The 22522-nt window shown below is 38.2% G+C and overlaps 1 protein-coding gene across 7 annotated transcripts in view; it reads right to left on the bottom strand.

Annotated features, from left to right (window-relative positions):
• Megf10 (multiple EGF like domains 10) overlaps positions 1–22522 on the bottom strand; it is a 169308-nt gene that overhangs the window by 71135 nt on the left and 75651 nt on the right. For all 7 annotated transcript variants that reach the window (XM_063232420.1, XM_063232421.1, XM_063232419.1 and 4 more), the window contains one exon: positions 11306–11398. In XM_063232420.1, coding sequence (XP_063088490.1) covers positions 11306–11398 — 93 coding nt within the window. The remainder of the gene's footprint in view (positions 1–11305; positions 11399–22522) is intronic.

Here is a 22522-nt window from a genome sequence, read left to right on the forward strand (position 1 = left end):
CAACCCACAATCAAGAATTAACTGTTGTAAACACCATCACTGCATCACAGTCTCATCGTCCAGTGCTAGATAAGACACTGCACAGAAAGTTAAAGTCCTCCGTGTCTGCACTGTGCCCAGCCCCCTGTTGTTCCCTTATCCTTCTCTAGAGGTACTCACTGTTACGGATTTAACAGGCTTCCTTCTGGTCTCTGCGTGTAGTGTTCAGAAATAATATATAATACGATCACTCTAATATTCATTAGTGTTATACAAAATATAAAGAGCAGTGTGTTATCATTGCTTTTTTCAAACTCAGTTTTGACACTGAGGTCTACTAATATTGATAGCTTTGCTAATAGAGGGAGAATGCCACACTGCAGGTATGTAAGCTATTATATAACACTCTGCTATATTAACAGCCACCCAACAAACTGAGCATCTCCACTACACATAGCCATTTTAAATTGTTACTGAATTTTCAACATTATAAAGAGGTAAAGCTTATATCCCCTTGTACATGGATGAAAGGCTTCCTCACGGTATATACATAAATTACAAAGAGGCAGAACTTGCTAATTCATATCATCCACACACACTAAAACTTTACTGTAGAGACAGCCAAACTAATGTCGAAAGTTATTCTGCCAATTTACTCCATGAGAGTAGCGTGTGGAAAATTCCTTTCATATCCGTGCCAACACTTGATATTGTCAGACTTCTTAGCGTTGCCATTTAGATGGTAAGACCTGGTCTATGTTCCTTTGTCATGGTTATTATAAGAAAAACAAGTTCATATATGTTTATTAGCTAGTCAGGTTTCCCTGCCACTGAATTCACTGAATCATTTGCATATTCTAAATTTAAGGGTTCTTTATTCTTACTGATTTGCAGGATATGTACTCAAAATATTAGTCATTTGTCTATTTATTTTGCACAAAAATCTTTTACAAAATATTTATTCATTGCTAGAAGCTACTTACAGTCCCTTCTCTCAATTTTGCTGATGGTATCCTCTGTCAAAGAAATTTTAAACTTTGATATGGTCTTTATAGTCTAGAAAGTAACTCATATCATATAATAGATAAATCTGATTACATAACACTAAACAAGGTTCTTATTTTTTAAGGAACAAAATTTCTCACATATATAAATGTGTTAACTTGAAGGTCAAATCAATTCCAATAAAATTTAAATTCTTGAAAGTTACTTCCTCTGGCTTTGTCCAACAGGAGTGAATAGTGAAATTATTCATTTTTCACAGAATTTTAAGATGACACCATTTGTTTATGATCCAGGAATTAAATTCTTATGATCTCTTTAACCTGCTGGAATAGTCCTTTATAAGTAAGGTAAGTATTATAGTTTTAATACTTTCCATTCTTTGCTGGTTTTATACATCTTGAATGTGTTTAATTTGCTCTAGGCTACAGACACAAATGTTCACACTCTTTGAAATCAACTAGATTTCAAATTAAAAGATGTTTTTACAAATTAAAAGATGTTTTTAAAGAAGAAGAAAAAATTAAAACTCTTTTAAAAACATTTACTGTAAGAAAATTTTAAGTATTTAAAAAATCTTGGATACAATCACAAACAAGAAAATATCAGTGATAGGCATGAAAGACACTGGGCTATAAATAATCTCTAACACTAATTTCAGCGAACTGACAACATCATCCATTAGAAAAGACACCTGTGGCTGTATCAGAATCAATGACCTGGACAACAGGAGAAGGTGAACAGCACCAACAGCACCCTTGCTCTCTAAGCAATGCAGCCAGGAAGCAATCAGAGAAATGCTTCTTCATATTTAGAGGAAAAAATATGAAAATTTATAATCTAATATTTGCTATGTGAATATTTTTAAAAACTAGGTCAAGTTATTCTGTGCTATTCATTTGATAAAAAGGAAGTCTAAAATGGTTTACAAAATTCTTCTCATGGCTATGTGATTTGAAATAATTGGGAGCCTGAATTTTGTGCCTAATTGCTTTCTGCCATTTGGGTACAAATTAACAGCTAAGTTCTATATTATTATGCAGAATCTTCACCCTGAGAAGGAATATGCAACAGTTTAGATGGCAGAATTATGAAGCATTTTCTATCCACATAAAGGTTAACTTTCAAACTCTTCTCAGTCACGGAGCCACCATTTCAAAGTCCGACCTCGCATATGAGTAACATCCTTGATGTTTAGATCACAATTTTCTCTCTCCTGAGAGAGAGGAGCTCCCAGAACCACATTTTCCTCAAAGCCCATGAAAAACACATCTGATATAACTTGCTGGCTTCTATAATTTTGTTGCAGCTGCTAGTTTATAGGCAAGGAACTTTCTGGTAAGTCCCCAAGGATCACTGTACATACACAGCAATACCAAAGGTTAGGTCTTGAGTCACAGAAGTCTGCTCTACCTAAGGAAAAGACTTCCTCTCCTCCTGCCTTTTCTCTAGAAGGTCTTAAACCCCTCTCCCTTGCTTATACACATGCCCCACCTGTTGAGGTACAACCTTCAGCTCCTCTTCTAAGCTGAAAGCACCCTGATTGAAAACACAGTGCTACTCACCTCTTGTATATAATTTTATATCCGTTACTGCTCCTGGCGCCTTTATACCTCCATTCCATCTACAAATAATCACTGAATGCTACTGCATGCCCATTACCATGCAAGACAGTGCAGTAGTGAGTAAAAGGCAGCACTGAATAAAACAGGTCAGATCTGTGTTTTTAAGGGGGCTTATATTCTGGAGGGAAAGACAGACCAAAAATGCCAAAACAAAACAAGCAAATGAGTCAAGTATTTTCAGTGATTAGGGCTGAGCTCTAACTGACCTAACGAAGTCATCACGTAAGCCTCCAATGAAGAGAGTATTCTAGGCAGGGGAAATATCAACTGCAAATGAGGAATGAAGCCTCTGCCTAACACAAAGGAAGGCTAAGTGGTGTCATCCTCTGCGAGACTATAAATGCAAAGGAGTCAGGGAGACAGAGAGGAACAGATCTTACAGGCAGATGGTGGGAGTTTCCTCCAACCGTGCCGAGGAGTCCTGGTCATGGAAGCACTGTGCTCTGAGGCATATTTTTATAAAATCACTGTGGTCTCCATACAGAGAAGTGATTCTTGGGGGACCCAAAAAAGAAGCAGGAAAACCAACAAGGAGACTATGATAATCCTCAGTGAAGAGAGAAAGGTAGCCTTGATTACAGTGGCAACAGCAACGGCAGAGACAGTGAAGACAGATTTGATCTGGTTATGTGAGAGTTAAACCAATAAAGCTTCTTAATAAATGAATATTGCACAGAGTTAAAAAAAATCAATAGATGATGTGGAGTAGAAATGAACAGCATGACAGTCTGATCTTCTCTTTCTAGCCACTGCCTTTGGACTCACTAGCATGAGTAATGCAAATGTCTATAGCATTCTCATGGTGCCAAGAGCAGGATAGATCAGACATAAGTTCATGTGGTACAGATATCCATGACGAGAAGTTGGAAATAGGCAACAAAACAAAATTTTAAAACACACTACCTCAACAGGGTTTCTCTTTGGAGAACCTCCTGGTAAGAAATTACAAAGGAAAGCCTCCTGCTAAAGCAGGATGGTGGGGGACAGAAATGCCCACCCAGAGCTGCCCTATCTATTGCCTGGCAAAAGTCTAGGGTATGTGTAAAAGAGTGTGGCAGAAGTTAGCATCTTCATGCAACAACTGCAAACATCACCTAATTGCCATTATCATGCTATCCTTGCACCCTCACAAGCATATGAAGTAATACTCTGAATTTTTTATTTTAAACATGACAGAAGCAAGGTGCAGAGACATCACAGGAGAGGGGAGCAGCTAGGAGGAAGGCAGTTTCTTCCAGGGAGGGGCTTGAGGATGGGGATGGGTGTTCTCTGTCCCTCCGGGGAGAGGTCAAGCATAGTTCCCATCTCAGACTCCTTCCATGACGCTCATCAAACCATATGGACAGCCCATCAGCGAAATGGCCTTTGAGGCAGTTCTGATGAACCATTCTGAGTTCAGCCTTCCCACCTATCATCAGTCTGCCCCTCCCACCACACCGGTGAACGCAAATAATCTCCTTTTGCTGTTGCTGCTCCATCAGGCTGATTTCTAGAGTCAGTCTAACAATGGACATGTGGATGGCTGGCTGTGCAGGCTGGGCTACCAGGGCCTTCTCTCAGACAGCATCGATTTCACTATTGTGTGTAGGCAATAGATTTATCTAGCAGACCTTGCTAGAGAATGTGCAGGTTTTTTTTCCCTTAAAATTTCAGGCTTGTAATGCTTTTCAGATGGATCCCTCCGTCTGAATACCCTATGGGCAAATTCTTATTACTTATCCCCGTGGTGCACAGTAAGCTTGCTTCATACAAAGGTCACCAGTGCTCCTTATGCTGTGCGATATCAGAAAATGTGGAAGATGCCTTGCAGCAAACATTTAGTACTTACAAGGACCAGAAATGCTACCAGTGACTAAATGAGACCTCAGCTCAGATTTTCTAAAATAAAATTAACTTCTAGTTCTGTCTCTATTTGATTCTAATGTCAAAAGCAAACAGCTTGGAGGACAAGAGCTTGAAAATGGTTTGCAAAAAAAAAAAAAAAAAAAAAAAAAAAGAAAATGGTTTGCAGACTACAGAGTGATTCAGGACTCTTCCTTCTGTGCCCTATAGCCACAGAAGAAATAAATTTCTCGATAGCCACTTAGACAATTATAAATGGACTTACATAGGTTAAGAAAATGAATGTATTATTACAACTTCTAAAAATGGTCTAGAGTTTCTAACACAAAGAAAGAATGGTTTCCGGAATTGCATGCATATGTTCATTAAGGGAAATCACACACAGACTCATTTGCTTGAAATAGATCATAAATGTAAGCTGGCTCAACATTCTTAACATTACAAATGAGGAAAGTCCACACTGGTGCCATTATAAATTCATCATCTTTCAGAGGATTTGTTTTAATATTTGTCCTGTATCGTCCATCCTTGCTTCCTGCTTTTATTTCCCTCATTGTTGCTGAGCTCAGTTATTTTCCCTAGACCTCCTCTCCAACCCGACAGGACAGCACCAATGGTGATTCAAGCTACTGGTTCTGAATGGATTGAGTTTGCTTGCAGCATTTCCTAGATATATAAACTCATGCAAGTTCATTTTTCTGCACCTCCCTTTCCTCATCTGCAACTTAGGAACTCTAACTATCTCATAGCATAGCTTTAAATACTTGTGAGAATTAAATCTCATAGTTGTAAACATGAATGAGGTGGATTCTGTATTCTTCCAGGGATGCTGGGAAAATATGAAGTGTTCGAGAAAGATAAACTATTATCGTTATTCGTATTGACGTGACCCTGTTCTTCCCACCTTAGTATCAGCAGATTTCCTCTGTCCCTCCAGTTCACCAAGGAGAAAGGTTAGCAACCACAGAGTCCCCCAGATGCTGCTCACCACTGCCCACCAGCCCCCGGGACACGGAGATCTGATCTGTGTGTGCTCTGGCTGCTCCTCCCTCCTTCACCGTCCACTCCCTGCTCCCCATCCTGCTGGGGAAGTTCTTGCTAATGTTCCATCGGCACCTGCGAGCCCATCTCCCAGCTCTCTTCTCAGGAGCAACAAGGCTCCGTGAAACGGTTCCCTCCCTTAACTCAGTCTCTCGCTTTGCCCTCTTTTGTTTCATCGTCTTCTAAGCCTCTGAGTCATTTTCATCTTAAAATATAAGCAAAAGCAAACAAACAAAAACCTTTTTTTTTTTTGACCATACACTTGATCTTGTATTTACTTCTTTATTTCTCTGCTCGGTCTCCTTGGTTTCTCAGAGAAGTTTCTGGAAACTTGGTCTCTAGTGATGATCTTTTTATTACTTCCCACCCTGCAGCCCTCTGCTTTTTAGCCCCAGGAATTCTATGTAACTTCTTTTGCGCTCATCTATTCAGACATCCTCCTACTATCTTACCTATCTAGCTTTCGTGGTTCTGCCTCTTGTGTGGGCACAGTTCTCCCTCACACTTTCTGTCTATCTCCAAGCGGTGAGCTTTGAGATCAGAAACACTGCTCACTCATTCCCACGCCCACAGCATCCTCTCACCAGGTACCACTTCATGCAGGCTCACAAAGTGAACACAGGAGTGACCTACTTAGAATGCTACAGTATCATGTGGTTCATTCAGTCTAATTAAGTGGAGTAAACATTTTCTGTGCTCCAACCCTATGCCAGGCACAACAGAGGTTAAAGAGATCAGTAACACATGGCCCATGCTCTCTAGAAGTTGTTTATTATCCAGTGAGGTGGGGAAAGGAACTGAAGATTTGGTGCTTAGACAGCTAAACTGATGAGAGGAGAAGTACAGAGGGAAAGAGGAGAGACAGATAGAATAGATTAATGTCATTTCCTCGCATAGGCCAAGGTACACATTCAGTTGCCAATAAGAGTAAAATATGTGTGTGCTTTTTCAAAAAATCATTTTAATCAAATTTAGGAAGAAGCAATATGTCTGAGTCTAGTCAAATAAATCATGATTTCATTCCTGGGAACAAACATTGAACAGTTCTCTGACACACCTGTTTTTCAATACCAAAAACACACTGAGATCTGGGATGCCACGTCACAGGCAGGGGTCCTTCCACAGCCATGGTGAACAACCACCTCCGCTCTCAAAGGGGGTCCTTCGTAAAACCATGTGTTTGAAAATAACTGTCAGTCTTTTAATCTCCCATATATTTTAAGAAGGAAAAAAGTAACTGTGTATAATGGTTATTAATTTATTGCCATCTGGCCATTTTAGACTCAATGTCTAAAAGGATCGCTCTTTTGGCTGGAGTGAATGATTCTGATTCTCAAGGGGGCACATGGATTACTTCTACACAGACAGGAAAGAAAAACTATGTTTGGGATCCAGGAACCCTGTAGGGTATCCTCTACGGCTTCCATGCCCAGTAGCAAAGGTTTACAGAAAACATAACCAAAACAGGCGGGGAAAGTGGGGACTCAAACTTTTTGAGAATGAAGGTTTGAGCTTCAGGTAAAGAACCGTAAGTAACTGAGTTTCTGACTCAGTACACAGAAATGCAGACTGAGCAGTGAACAAAGGAAATGTAGAAACTCTACCGATAGCTTTGTGAGAGACACAATTGCAGAGAAGAGGCATTTTTAATAATATTTTTATTTGCTTCTTATATGCATGTATTTATTTTTGTTTGCTATTTCCTCTTTTCCTGTTTCTTTCTATTTTTATTTCATTTTAAATATAAGTTGGAAGTTTACTTTAGTATGTAGGACATAGAACATCCAGGAGAACTGTGATCAAATTTTAAAAAAAATAAGGTAACATCAGCAGTGGTTAGCACAATTGCATGTTTATTTTGGGATTTCACCTGTGAAATGGACAGCTGTATGGACACCTGTGAAATGGACAGGTGGAAGCACAGAGCTGTTTTGTTGATGTACAAGAACTCAGGTGTGCGTGAAAGAATGCATATGGCACCAGAGTAACCAAAGGGGTGGACTGCAGCAATTAACAATTTATTGCCTCCTGGATTTAAATTTACCCTTCACTGCCTCTACAAAAATGGATAAGGCCCTTTTAATGGTCTTCACTGGTTGATTGAATGTCACGCACACTAAGCAGACAGTGCTGTAAAGACACTGCAGAAGAAAGTATTTTCCATCTCGGTCCTGGTACACTGGCTTAGCTGACCTCCACAATGCACATGGCTCCTGCAGTGCAGGTATAAGATGATGCCTCCTCTGGTACCTGCTCCCATAACACCTGGAGCTTTTCTAATGCTCTGTTTCTGCAGCCAAAGGAGCTTCTCCAGCACCAAGCTGTTGTAGCATGGCCAGCACTGCTAACACAATACATGCTGTAGTACTCTACGGTACAGTAACCACCAGCCAACAGGTTCCCTTTGTGTGTAGCAGAATACCTTTGGTGAGACATTTCTCCATGAATGGCTTTCTCATGAGTTCTATAAGGCCAAATTCTAGACAGCATATTTCCACCAAGTCCTTCCACAGCAGTATAGCAGCAGTTCCTCTAACACTCAGTGAGCTGTTGCTGTGCTTCCTCCAACAAGATCTGGACCACATCCTCCTGGACTTCCTTTTTGAAATTCTGTGTAAGTCCAGCTAGTGGCTAGTCTACATCTGCATTCATATCATCTGTAAAATTCAATCTACCTCTAAATGGCCAGTCCCTCATCACTCCAATCTCCTGTTATACTTAATACTGTAACTACTTTTTATTAAACTTTATCTTTTCAACTTACTATGTGTGTCAGTAGCTCCTAGATCTTTATTTCTAACTATCTTTCTTCAAGAAAGAACCCAGGGTATCTTTGAAAAAATAGTCATATAACGGGTAAAGCAAGAAAAATCCAAGATGAGTATCTGATAGCACCAAAAAGTACAGAAGTACTCAAAATCAAATGGACAGAACATTGCAAAAGGACAGAATGGCCAAAGCTAGAGCAATTTGAGCAAAAAAATACGTAATGTAGTATTATAATATTCCAAATAAATATATATGAGCTAAACACAAATTTTTGGGTAAATGAGGGAAAAGAAGCAATTTTTTAATAGAATGATTCCAAATGACACAGGTAACTCACTTCTTTGAATATTGTAAGGAAAGAAAAAAATAGTAACTTTACATGAAGAAACCTGGCAAATGCTACTTTAGACAAGTGATGACATTATGTATGTCATGTGATTATCTTGTTATGATGTGATGAGCAGGGCACTTAACTCTGTAGTCATTCAGTTATGACAAACCAGATACACACAGACACACATAGCCTGGGGCCCTGACAGGATACTTGCCAGTTCTCTTCTAGAAAAACAAGAAAAGACAGAAATTGCCACAGATAGAGGAGACTGGGGAGACAGGACAAGCGAATGTACTGTGGGACTCTGAATTAAACTCTGGAACAAAAAAAGAGCATTAGTGTAAAAACTTTTGAAATTTAAGTAACATCTGGAATTTTTAATATTAATGTACACATGTCAGTTTCTTAATTTTGACAAACTAGTGGTAAATTAACCAAGAGGAAATTAGGTGTAGATGTATGGGACTTTGTCTAGATCTCAACGTTGCAACTTTGTATAAATCTCAAATTGTTCTGAAACAAAAACTATGCCGGAAAAGTTCTATAGTTTCTGTCTACTCGTTGAGCCTTTAATGATACCAAAAGCCAGAGTAATTATCAAAGCAATCATTTCATACATCTCACATATAGCATCAAAATGAGGTACAGCAATAACCAGAGAGTAGGGGGAAATAGAAATAGATTCTTTAGAAGTTAAAATTTAACACTGCTCAGTATTAGACTACTGTAATGGCATGCATTGTTTTCATAATTAACTGGCTAAATGTATACAAACTCATGAATTTTCTACAGTTAGGGTAACTGCTATAGACGAAACTCAAGAAGCAAAATTCAGTGTTCAGCACAGAATAGTACTTTCTTTTGTGCTTAAAAAAAAGGTATCAGACATGGTTTTCTCTGAACATCTTTAAAGAATTAAGATATTTATACATGCTTATCTATGCTTTGTCCATTATGTAACTGAGTTATAGAAATATCCTAGCAGTTGCCTAGTTATCATATTCCAGTATTAAAAGAATAATATATGTATTCTTTTAAAAGAATTCTAGAGTCTATGATCAAAAGTCTTTAAATTCTAAAATAAAGCAACAGTTTACTTCTATAAGGGCCAAATCGGTTCTAGAAAGAATGAAACCCATATAGGCTTTTTGTTTTATACACTCTTTAGTCTGACTTTTTGCTTGAAGCAGGCTGGAGATTTTAGGAAACAATGCATGAATAAAATTGAAATTTCAGCGTTCTGGCCCCAAAATTAGGAACAAACTTCATTTTGCAAATGAATATATCTACTTTTCCTTGTCCCACCACTTTACAGCAATGGTGTTTTTCTTCAAAATGTCTGGGCAAGACTGATTTTTAAGTTAGAAAAGTTAATGGAAGCAGTTGGCCAGAAGATAGACCGAAGCCAAATCCCACATCCCAGATATTCTGCCTCAATGGCGTGTGAACAAAATGCCCATCCTCCTCCTGCTGTCCTACAGAGGCAAAACAAAACCCAGCAAGACAGTTACCCACCAGAATCTAGAAGCCTTTCAGGGTCAGAAAGACACATGCACACCCTGGCTAAGGCACCAGAAAGAGGCCCTTTCAGAGGAGGCGTTCTGAGCACACACAGCACAGGGGCTTCCTCTGAAGACGCTGCTTCAGGGAGAGCCAAGAGACCACAAGTTCTCCTAACAAGGTCAAGAGCAATCTTCCCAGTTCCAAAGTAGCCAAGTAAAATTCTTAAAACCAATTTATCTTGACAGCTTAACATACTTTCAGACTAGTCTCAGAAAATTATTTGGTAGAAATGAAGCCAAATTTGTGCTGTCATGGGAACCGGCTAATTTTTTAAAACTATCATAAAGTGACATTTTGCCCATTACATTTGCTGCACTTCTATTTTCTCTCTCTCTCTGTACTTTAATTTTTCAAGGCTAAAAGACAGAAGAAGTGAATAAAATTATGGATGTGGCAATTAGTTAACAAGGGGACTTCAATTTTAACAGTGAAACTTGGGAAAGCCACTGTACTTAGTGACATTCCATCATTTCATCTTTATGATAATGGATAGGGGATTATAGGTACTGGCTGGTTATACCAAACCAAAAAGTTTCTGATGATTCCAAATTATCATCGTTTTAGAATTGTAACTCTAGAATAATGAAGACAAATTACATGGTACATTATGATTTCATTACCAAGTACCAACATGTTTGTGAATTTTCATTGATTACAAATGTATCTCCCCAATGGCACCTGAGTACCTTCCCTCTCAGAATAAAGAGACAAAAACATATGTTAACATCAAAAATACTTATTTTGCTTCTGAGTTAAAATCAACAAGTGGCAAATTTCATAACCACCAAAATATCTTGGATTAATCAAGTTAAAACCTGAATTTAGAACACAACCACCGCTAACTTCTGTAAGTAAGGAATCTAAACACTGGATTCTACTCTGGAAAATGCATTCATAACCACAGGAGTATGAGTAGCAAATTAATGAACTCTCCTTCTTTTTAAGTATTTTTCTTTATTCTCAATTAATGGCAGTTCCATGTATCGTGCATGTACAGATTGAAAAGGAACTCTATGAATGGGTGGGGTGGGGAGTCCAGATCAAGCTTTGCTTGGGATGAAGAGGCAAACTGTGGCCCAGGATAAGGGGCAGACAAGCAGTCTACGCAGCAGGAATAGTCCGAGACAGACAGCAGCAGGTGGATACTTACCACTGGAGCAGTTGGTCCCACCCCAGCCAGGCTCACACTGACAGGTGTTTGGAGCGATGCAGCGACCATGGACACATTTATCAGCACAGTGAGCTGTCAGGGAGAAAATCAATCACATAAAGAAAGTTGGCACGAGGGGAAAAAAGTCAACAACACAGCTGTTGCACATCCTAGGCTCAAGTATCACTTAAAAACAACATGCATGCTTGATAATTTTCTTCAATCCACTTCTTAGTCCTCTTACAGTCTGTTGTATAACCAAACAATTCCCCCTCTTATTTTGTTATCTCCAAATAAATTCCTCCAGTTCTACTGTTTAATTCTATGTCATGCTACATTAGGGGACTTTTTTTTTTTTTTTAAGAAAAATTACCTAACTTTTATTTTTTAAAAATTATCAATGAATACTAATATATTCTTTTTTTAAAAAAACTTTTTAATAGAGGAGCCTATATAAAGAAACAAACCCCAAAGCAACATATCAGGACTCCAGCGTGACACAGTGGATGAAGAGGTAATTCTTTTTATGTAACACAGTCACCAGAAGAAATACTCACTTTTCAAGTGAACATACTATTCATAACTATGGCACAGAAGAACTGCATACTCTTTTTTCATCGAAGGGAATATTTGAAAAATGTCATGCAGGTCTTTGGGAAATACTACATCTTATCCTCTCTCAGGGGTGAGCAAATGTGAGGAGGAAAGCGGGCATCACTATGAACGTGAGTGGACAGTCTGAGGACAAGCTCCCAAAGCAGAGTTCAGCTGGCTGATGATAAAGGGCACCAAAAATATACTAGGCTGAACAGTAGCATGGCCTTCCACACTAGTGCCTCTCACACTGGTTACACGCTCTTCAAAATACCTGGCTATCTGAGTACTGTAATCATAAGAGTAACTTGTAAGAGTACAGACAGTTAAATTCTTTTATTTAAGGAGAGGCAATTAAAATTTGTATTTAAGGAAAGATAAAGTACCTTGTAGCAAAACAAGTTTACTTTCCTATATATAAAATGCCAGTGAGTTAAATGAGCCTCATTTTTAGCTCTACCAACTAGTAACCTTCTGTGAATGTTGAATTCTTCAGGCTTTTTTCCTATATATTTTTCTCTTTAAAAATATTATCATAATTTTCAAATTGCTTTTTTTGGGGGGGAGGGTCCTTTTTGAGACAGGGTTTTACTATGCATTTAAGGCTGGCTTTGTAGCCCAGACTGGCCTCAAACTGGAGATGATTCTCCTTTTCAGCCTCCAGAGTGCAGGGATCATACCTGGCTTAGAACTGATTTTCTTCTCCATATAATGGAAAAAATATTTCCATGTCATTGAATATTTACTTAAAAATTTACCCACAATTGTATGTGCAGTGTACACATATAGTATGTACTCATCATCTATATCTGTATCTCCATGTATGAAATTAAAATGTTGTTTACTTCCAAGATTTCTATGTTGGACATGAAGACATACATGGAAAAGGCATTTCAGAGGAAGAAAATTCAACTGGTAAAGGGATAACCGAAAAAGGAAATAAATGAAAATAAGAAATTCTGTTTGAGTATGACATTTGGGGAAACAGGAAAGGTACAGAGACCTTTAAAACCAAGTTAAAATGTCACTGTTTTATTCTGATAATTAGCTAGGAATCATAATGGAAAGCATAATGTGCTACAAGAAACCATCAGGTTGAGGACCCCACAAAAGAATAAACTGACCATAAATCACAAGAAATGCAGGCTCACTTGTCATCTGAATAATTCTTTAGCACCCCAGTAATTTGGTGAAGGACACCAGGTCTGCAGAGTTTGGGAGTGTGGTGAGAATCACGAGAATTCTGAGGAAGTACGTGGTAACCTTGTACTATTTGATTCAGACAATTACACATTGGACTGTAGTTAAAACTGAACATGCTTATGACACATGACCACGTGGGTCCTGCAATACGCTCACACACTGTGAAGTCCTTATGCGACCACCTCAGAGCCGAGTGTCTCCTTCCGTTGCTGCACACATGTCTGACCTTGTACATGGCACTCACAGCTCTCTGCTGTTTCCTTAAAATTTAGGCAGACACACACATAACGCTGGCAAACTACCGCACTCCACTGGGTGAGGCCCAGAGAAACGCCACAGTCAGTCAGGGGTTTAACAGTGCAGGACTGGTCCCAGACACCATGTTACACTGTGTCACACAGCTGCACGTGCATGTGGGACTGTCCCGCAGAGCGACGCCCCACTGTGAACCTATCAGCAAGAGTGCTGCCCACTTGTCTTGGGTCCGAACAGCATCTGATCACTAACACATTGTTAGTGATCAGTGTAGCAATTTCTCCTCCTTCCCCATTCTAGAGTGTTTCAAATTCCGCTTGCATATCTCTAGAAGTTTTAGAAACCAGACACCATTTATCTTTAATGTAAAACAAGACTTCTTTGGGGATGTGTACTTAAACCAAAACAAAAACTGGAAGTGGTGGTTAATGAAAGAAGTACCATTCATATCTTCAAATTGCAACTTTTTGTGTTTATTTAATAATGTATCTTTTGCCACTTAATTTTATTCTAAAGAAATAACATAAAGTCAATGTAATAAGGTACATTTATGCTAATAAAATTTCCCTATATTTGTTTTTAAATCTTAGAAACCCATATAAGAGTCTATATGACAAAAAAACCTAATTCCCCTACTTGAGAATTTGAAAACCTCTGAGTCTCTGAGATGTTGACTCTTGGAAGCACACAGGTTTTGTATTTTTTTTGAGAAGTCACTGGCTGTGGATGACATTCAGACTCCTCCCTTTCTTCTCTTACCTTTCATTTCATCTTTCTTTTCATTTGTACTACTAATCTTCTCTTTTTCTGCCATAAACTACTGCTTTGATAGGCACAGTTACCAAAGAAACTTCAGATTAAAATTTGATTTTCATTATAGTTGTGTTGGCTTTTAAGCACAGATGACTTAAAATGATTTCTAGGATGCCACCTGAACCAGCTAGTGAGAAGGCAAGACCGAGCACATGCCCATACCACCTTTGCCCTGCCACTGAAATAAGGTTACTGAAACAGATAAATAAACACACACATTAAGCATATGTTCCATAGGGTTAGGAATCAAGAACTGCCTATGCTCAGATCTCAATCTGGAGTTTTTTGTTGCTCTTATTTTGTTAATTCTGGAAAAGAATAATAATTTCTATGTACAGAATTAAAGAAAACTTGCTTTAGAATGCAAACTTTGGGCTGGGGATTTAGCTCAGTGGCATAAGCACCTGCCTTGCAAGCATGCAGTTGTGAGTTCGATCCCTGGTACCGGTAAAAAAAAAAAAAAAAACCAAGAGAAAAAAAAAAAATAGAATGCATACTTTGCGTTTTTATGAAAGGAATTTTGAGAGGTCTAGTCAGTTACAACAAATGAAAAAATCCTGTGATTACAATGTCAAAATATGAATTATGTTTATAAAAACCTTGAGCTAACATACGGCCAAAGTCTGAAACTAAATGTGGATGGACCATTAGCAAAAAACAAGTTTGCCTGAAAGTTAACTAGAAAATGCAAGAACAAATCTGTTTTCTTGATCATTTCTTTTTCCTTAAAGCTCAAAATAATAAAATCAACTCCAAGCATTGAATCTTGAAGTTAAATGATGACCTAAATGATGGGAAATACCATTGGTTTAGACTCATAAAGAAAGAACACATTCTACCTCCATAATGAGAAAGTTTCACACAGCACTGAACTGTAAGTGACGTCTTTGTTCAGTGCTGTTTTCCAGCACCTCTGGATCCTCTGTGTCCAGCCACAGCCCTTACCCAAGAACCTATAAGATACTCAGGAGCAAGAAAAGCAACAGAGCTCCAGCTCTCTCCATGTTCACTGAAGTCCCAACTCACCACTCAGCAGATACACTAACCATCACACACATGGTGTCACCAATGGTCTGGAAAATCAGCAGCACTGGATTCCCCACCCAGCCTCATCTTCCCTGCTTCAGCCTTAAGTGCCACCAACTCTAACTGTTAGATTTCCATGACCAACAAACTGTGGGGGAAATTAAGGTGGGTTAAATACAGAAAGTAGCTATGCACAAAACGCCAAAGTGTACTTGGAAAGGACACAAAGAATAGACATTCGCTTTAGTAAATGTTCAATAGTTTGGATCTAAAAGGGTAAAAAGACCCCTCTATATGTAGCTGTCCCCTTCATCAGAACAGAGAGTCATTTTACTCCTTATCCACACCTCCTCTTCCTATATTTAAAAAGACAGTTAAAACTAAGGTTAACTTAGCAGAAGTGCCTTATCCAACATGATTTGTTTCCCTACCTTTCTTTAAGAAAATCATTAAATATTTTAGTCTAAATTTTCAGCGGCCACTTTTTAAGGCCAGATAGATATTGAATCTTGACCCACACTCAGTACCCTGCTGTAGACACATCAAGACTGATGAGAAGAGCAGGCCTGGTCTTTGAAGTAAAAGCTGCGGACAGTCTGTCTGACTGGTGGACAGGTGAGGAGTGACACCATGACCCTGGAATCTTCTCTAATTAGGCTCCTATTTCAGCCTTAGTTCCTAAATCCATTTAAATCCCATTACCAAGGGCATGGGCCTCATTCCTTTCACTTGTAAATGCTTGGCTTTACCACTGAGAACCATTAACAAGCCAATTGTTTTTTCTTCTGCCACATATATTTCCCTTTGGACTTACACTTAAGGATGGATAGAAAGGTGAAAGGAGGAATAGGCAGCCTCAATATTCCTTTGTAACTAAATTACAATCTCTAAAGGTAACACATAACCATGTCTCAAAGAATATAATAAGTTCACTTAAATTAATTTGACAAATGACTCTAGGATCAAAGTATCTCTTGAAAATAACTGCCATATGCAGACAGCCTTCCAGTGAATCTATCTTCCCTCAGAAGGTGCTTTTATGTAGATGTTATAAATAAAGAGGATGCACCACAAATCTGGTTTCTCTCATTCATTGCAAGTGTCACTACACTGGAACATGAGCATTTAGAGTACATCAAACTCATAGTGGGTTTTAGTGAGAGTAGCCAGGGAAGGGGAGGAAGGACAGGAGAGAACACAGTGGGCTAGTTGTACCCCACTGCCAGGTTTAAGAGTCAAAAGAGGCAAAAGGGCAAGACGGGGACAGCAAACAGAGTTGGCTTTCCAGGTAAACTTTACTCTCCTCATACTGCTCTGAGGTCATTCATATGCAAAATTTTACCAAAGCCAATTGCTATCACTAGGTGCACTGCAGACAGGAATCACTGTTTTCATATTTCTAAATATTACATTCTAGCCTATTTCTTATATTTGTTTTCCCTCTTACAAAAAGGGAAGAAGAATTCTTTTTTCTTTAGTTTGTTAACTGATACACCAGGCACATTGCTAGACACTACTGTGATGACCATCAAACCCAATATTCAGAGTCCTAGTACACAGGACAGTAACAGAGGTCTGAGCAGAATTCTGTAAGAGCGTACTGACTGGTTCTACTTATATGAAATCCCCAAAGAAGCAAATCTATATAGAAAGTATATTAGTTGGTTTTCCAGGACTGGGGGAGTGTAAGGGAGATACTATTTTTTTAATAGAGAAAATACTTAAATCTTGACCACAGATGGTTACACAACTCTGCAAATACACTAAGTCATTGAATGGTATAATACAAATTATTGAACTGTATGGTATGTGAATTATATCTCAAAAATTGTCATGAACATATCCAGGAGTTGAGGGAAGGGAGTTTGAACTGGAGTGAGATCAAGAGGATCTAAAGAACCAGAGGACATCTAAGCCTAGGAAGTGAACACCTTTGGACAACACCTTTCAGAGAAGAGTGGCCTGCAGCAGTTGCCTCACACCCCATACTCCTTGTACCATACCCCAAAATTACATAATTTATTGCTGGGGCCAGGGCCTCTTACTCCACAACTCCCCGTGGTCCATATGCATGATGGACATGGATAAATGATCAGTCATAGAGAAACCAAGAGAACATTAGGTGCCTCGCAGTTTGCATGTAGTAAACACAGTGGGTAATCCATGTGTTATGATTTGTGTCTAGATGTCCCCCAAAGCCTCATGCAGTCATAGGACTTTTTCAGCCATGCGATGCTGGGGTCAAGAGTGTCATTAGTAAACTAGTCCACTGATTGGTTTGGCATAGTTTTGGCTAGGATTAAGGGTGTGAGTGACAAACCTGCCCCAGGGCAGGCAACCTGCATACAGTGTAAGGGATAGAAAGAGTCTTGTCTTTGTCCTTTGTTGCTTTTGCTACCTTGTAGGTGCCATGAACTGTTCTCCTGTGCAACTCCTCTCTGCCGTGTGTCACCCTACCTTGGAGCAGCCAACTATAGACTGAAACCTCCACAAACTGTGAGCTAACTCACAGTTTCCCTTTTTAACTTTGGGTGTCAGGTATTTTGTCTCAGCAATGAGAAATATAACTAAGACAGCATCTAATATTCTCTTCCCTTTTTTTCCTAATGAGGCTTTTATATTTCCATTTTTTATTAGTACATGGTTACAGTACATAATGATTACATTCCTTGTATAGAGGTGTTACATGCACATAACACAGCTTCATTCCTCTTTTCATCCCTTTCTCTCCATCCTTTCCCTGCTTCCATTTCTTGATCCCCTTCCCATCTGAGAAAGGTCTATATGCCTACTTCCTATTATCTATCTTTCAGTTTGCTCTTTATTTATAATTTGGGTTTCTTATATAAGAGAAGCACGTGATATTTAAGTTTTGTGTGTCTGATTTATTTCACTTAATATTATGGTCTCAAGGTGCATCCATTTTCCTACAAATGGCTCAAGCTTATTTTTCTTTATGGCAGAGAAGTACTCTATATTGTGTAGTGAGTAAAATGAGCTAAGAAAAAGAAATAACAGTTTTCCAGATTGGAACAGAAGAAGGAAAGCTGCCTTATAGACTATGTAAACACATGCAATTATTTAGAAAATCTGATGGGATCTACCAAAAATTCTACTAAAAGTAACACAAGAGTACAATAAAGTTGCAAATAAAATAGTATATAAAAACTCAATTATACTTAAATTTTAAAAGGTACTTCCAACAACATAAAAATATGAAAATTTAGGGATAAATATAAACACAATGTGAAAGATTTGAGCACTAAAAATGAGCCATACTCCTGAGAAGAATTAAAGAAAAGCTGAATAAAACGATCAACCAACTTGAACCATTTGATATTTATATAATACAGCACCCAACCACGGAATAATACACATTATTTTAAATAGTAATCTTATTTCTCAGATGATTGAACATTACTATCAAGTTTCATCCAGATAGAGCTACAGATTCAATGCAATACCAATCAAAATCCCAGAAGTTTTTTCTAAGAATTTGACAGACTGATTTAAAATCCATATATGAATGCAAAGTACCTGAAATAGTTAAAACAACTTTACAAAAGAAAAACGGAGTTGGAGGACTAATGGCACATGATTTTAAGATTTATTCTAAAACTACAGTAATCAAGACTAGGTGATCCTGGTATAAACACAGACAAATAGATCAACAAACCAAATAGTGAATGTAGAAATAAATCCATACAACACAGGCAACTGCCTTCTCACAAAAGGTCAAAAGCAACTCTGGGAAGAAAGAAGTCTTCTTAACAATGCTGGGGAAAATGGGTATTCATAGGCAAATAAATTTTATATACCTCACAATTTACACAAAATTAACTCAAAATGAATCACAGATCTAAATTTTTAAAATATGAAACTTTAAAATCTCCATTAAAAAGCATTAGAAAACCTTTGTGATCTAAAATTGAGTAAAGAATTTCTACATTAGGCACTAAAAACACACTCTGCAAGAGAACAAGTTAATAACTTTTTCCATAAAAATTACAAACTTCTGCTTTTCAAAAACACCATTAAGGGAATGAAATGATAAATCACATACTCGAAAAAATGTTTTCTGATAAACAACTTGTATCCAGAATATATAAAGAACATCCAAGAAACAGTGATCAAAAAGCTGTATAATGAAAATAAATACATACATGGGCAAAGGATTTTAACATTTCACTATCCTAAAGGCAAATAAGCTCACGAGAAGATGCTCAATATCATTAGTCACTACAACAGCACAAATTAAAATCACAATAAAGCATTACATCTACTTGCAGGACTGTAAAAGACTGACAATAACAAGTATTGGCAAAGATTTGGAGAAACTGGAACTTGCATGCATTGCCAATGTGAACGTAAATGAGGAACCACTTTGGAAAGTTTGAAAAGTTTGGCAGTTCTTAGACCATTGACAGACATCTGAGTTGCATACAAGTTTCAGTTATCATAAGTAAAGCAGCTCCGAACATCTGCGTCCAAATGACACATGGTTTAGCCGTTCCACTCCAGGCAGTACCCACAAGAAATAAAAGCTGTGTCCATATTCAGATGTACACATAAGTTTTCAAGGCTGCACTTTTGTAATTATCAAAAGCTGGAAATAATCTACATATACATACATAATAGAATGTTATTCTATTATAATATTATCATTATATATACGTAATAGAATATACTTGAGAGATACAAGAGAAAGTACTAATGATGCACCCAAGACAATGTGGCTGAATCTCAAAATGATTCTGTGTGTAAAAGAAAGTAAACTGTATGACTCCATCTGCATGAAACTCTAGAAAACACACAGTAATCTAGAAGAGAAAATCAGATCAGTGGTTCTCTGAGGAAGAAGCGAAGGGGAGAAGTGGATGGAAGGGATGGCAGAGACTGTGAGGAAACGTTTGTGTGTGATGAGTAAGTTCATACAGTAAAGGAAGTAAGATTTTAAGGTTGTATACATCTATCAGTTCTTAGCAATATGTTCAGCTTACATTATATCAATTTTGTCTCAATAAAGCTGTTTTAAAAAATAAGTACATTGTAAGAATTTCCCGAGAGGAGCAAAGAGCTCACTATATGTATAAAGCAAGGAAGAGAAAAATAAACTGAGCTAACATTAAAATACTGTATGACCTTGCAATTTCAGTATGAGTCTGCGGCCATGAATGAATGAATTCTCCAAATGTATAAGAAGGCACTGGCTTTAGGCCCATTCAAAAAATCCATTTGAGGAAATGGTAGCATTAAAAAGATGACAATCTGATGTTCTGAAAAGCTTTTCCTCTACAAACTAAATTACTTATACTGGAAAAAAAATACAGCTTGTGCTGAATAGGCTACTGTAATGGATCTCACACAGGGACTGAAATACCATCTGTGGGGCACGTAATCCTATTCACTTATTTGAAAATGGAAAGGTTTTTAGTCTAATTCTACACGTACATAGGCATTTTTATTTTGGCCACAACTCTCACAATGAGGCTGTTTAGGCTGAATAAGATTTAAATAACACAAGAAACACGATCCTAATGAACCACAGTTTCAAAACAGTAACAGACACTAGAAAAAACTCTGGTCTAACTAGAAATTCTAGCAACTCAGCCTACATCACGCCCAATAATAAAACTGCAAACCCATTTGAGTTTAAGAAGGACGTAAAAATCGTCTATGTGCTGTTTAGACCTGAATCCTGGAGGAAGGTTCTTTCATCTGGGACACATTATTCCCTCCTGGTCCTGTCATGTGTGCGTCTACAAAGAAAGCAGGATGATTCCACAGGAAGTACCACGCCAGGCTCTTCTGTTTTTAGAATGGCATTTCTTTGGTCTGACCACTTTCAGTGGTGCCTTAGGAATCTTTCAAAACTAGTCTTTCCCGCAAACATGTTTTCCACCACAAGGCATTTCCCCAGCCTGCCCTGTTTCATTTGCTGACACTTGTTCCCAGACACTTTGCTTCCGATTATTCAGTATGTATCCAAGTCACGTGTCAATAATAAAGGCCAGACCTGGGAAAGCAGAGGGCGATAAGGTCATATTACGGTTACCACTTTTCCTACTTAAGTATCCTTGTTCTCCTTCTACTTTAGCGGTGGCCCCTGGGCACATCCTTTTGGATTAAGGTGCCTTTGGGTTCCCTACATGAGCCTTTCATGTCTCCACCATCGTGAGAAAAAATAAAGTCTTCGTGTCCAAGGACCAGTGACTGATAACAACAGCTAAGATTATTTCCCTTGTCTGGAATCTTTGTATTTCACTGTAGAAGCCTTAGTTGAAGGCTTCAAAAGGGAAAGAGAAAGCAGACACTTTGCTAATAAAATGTCCTACCAAAACACAGCACAAGCTCAAATGCTTACAAGAGCCAGATAAATGGAAAATTTAGAGGAGTAATCATGTCAGACAGGACAGAGAAGATCAGAAAGTATTTGCTCAGTCTTCTGTGACCTGATAAATTCACAAGCTGTTCTTCTAAGTAGAAACTCTCTTGGAGAGTTACATGATTTTCCTCTAGTCTTTGCAGAATTACTTGTCAAGGAAAAAAGTAGGTCTGAAGCTTGGTCTATCACTACAGCTGAAGCATAAATGCAGTATCAATTCTCCCCCAGCACGGCCGCCTCCCACTGGCACCTCTCTGTGTGGCCCAGGTAGATACTCTAGGTTCACCACTGGATTAGCTGTAAAAACACAGTCGCTGTCACAGACTAAAACACAATGCAAGCCTGTCACCATCTGTCATGTCACCAATCATGTCAATGTTTTGTGATTGTTCATTTAGATCAAAACGTATTTTCTCCATTATTTTTAAATTACTTGGCCCTGAACCACATTACAATAAAAGTTGCTGCTCAGTTCTGAGTTTTTATATTAGCTATTATCTCTCCCTGTGAGGGCATTGCATAAAGTATTAGATCTGTAAAAATCCTACCTGTATTGCAAAGACTACAATTTCAGGAACTTACTTCCCATGAATAAGACAAGGATTTTTTTTTTTTATTATTTCCTTTTAGCCAGTCTCCATGGGACTCTAATGCCAGTTGTTCTTAAGCAAAATGATTTCCATCTGGTTAAACTGCTGTTATCTTGAAATGATAGTGAATTTTCTGTGTATAAAATTCTACGTAGTGAACAAGCGTTGGCAGCCAGGAAACCTGCATTATTTTTTAAATCCTAACTTCACTACTAGCGAAGTCTAATAGTCAAAGTTAGAAAGAAAGAGTTTAAGTTCTAACCCGTGTGTGGGAACACTGAAATGTCTGCTGGTGTTGTGTGTGGACAAAGAGCTTTTCCCTCCGGTTACTGGTAGGTGCCTCTGAACCAA

This window comes from Cavia porcellus, unplaced genomic scaffold (genome assembly GCF_034190915.1).
Source record: "Cavia porcellus strain 051 isolate PalLab524CR breed Dunkin Hartley unplaced genomic scaffold, mCavPor4.1 scaffold_21, whole genome shotgun sequence".
NCBI classification, from domain to species: domain Eukaryota; kingdom Metazoa; phylum Chordata; class Mammalia; order Rodentia; family Caviidae; genus Cavia; species Cavia porcellus.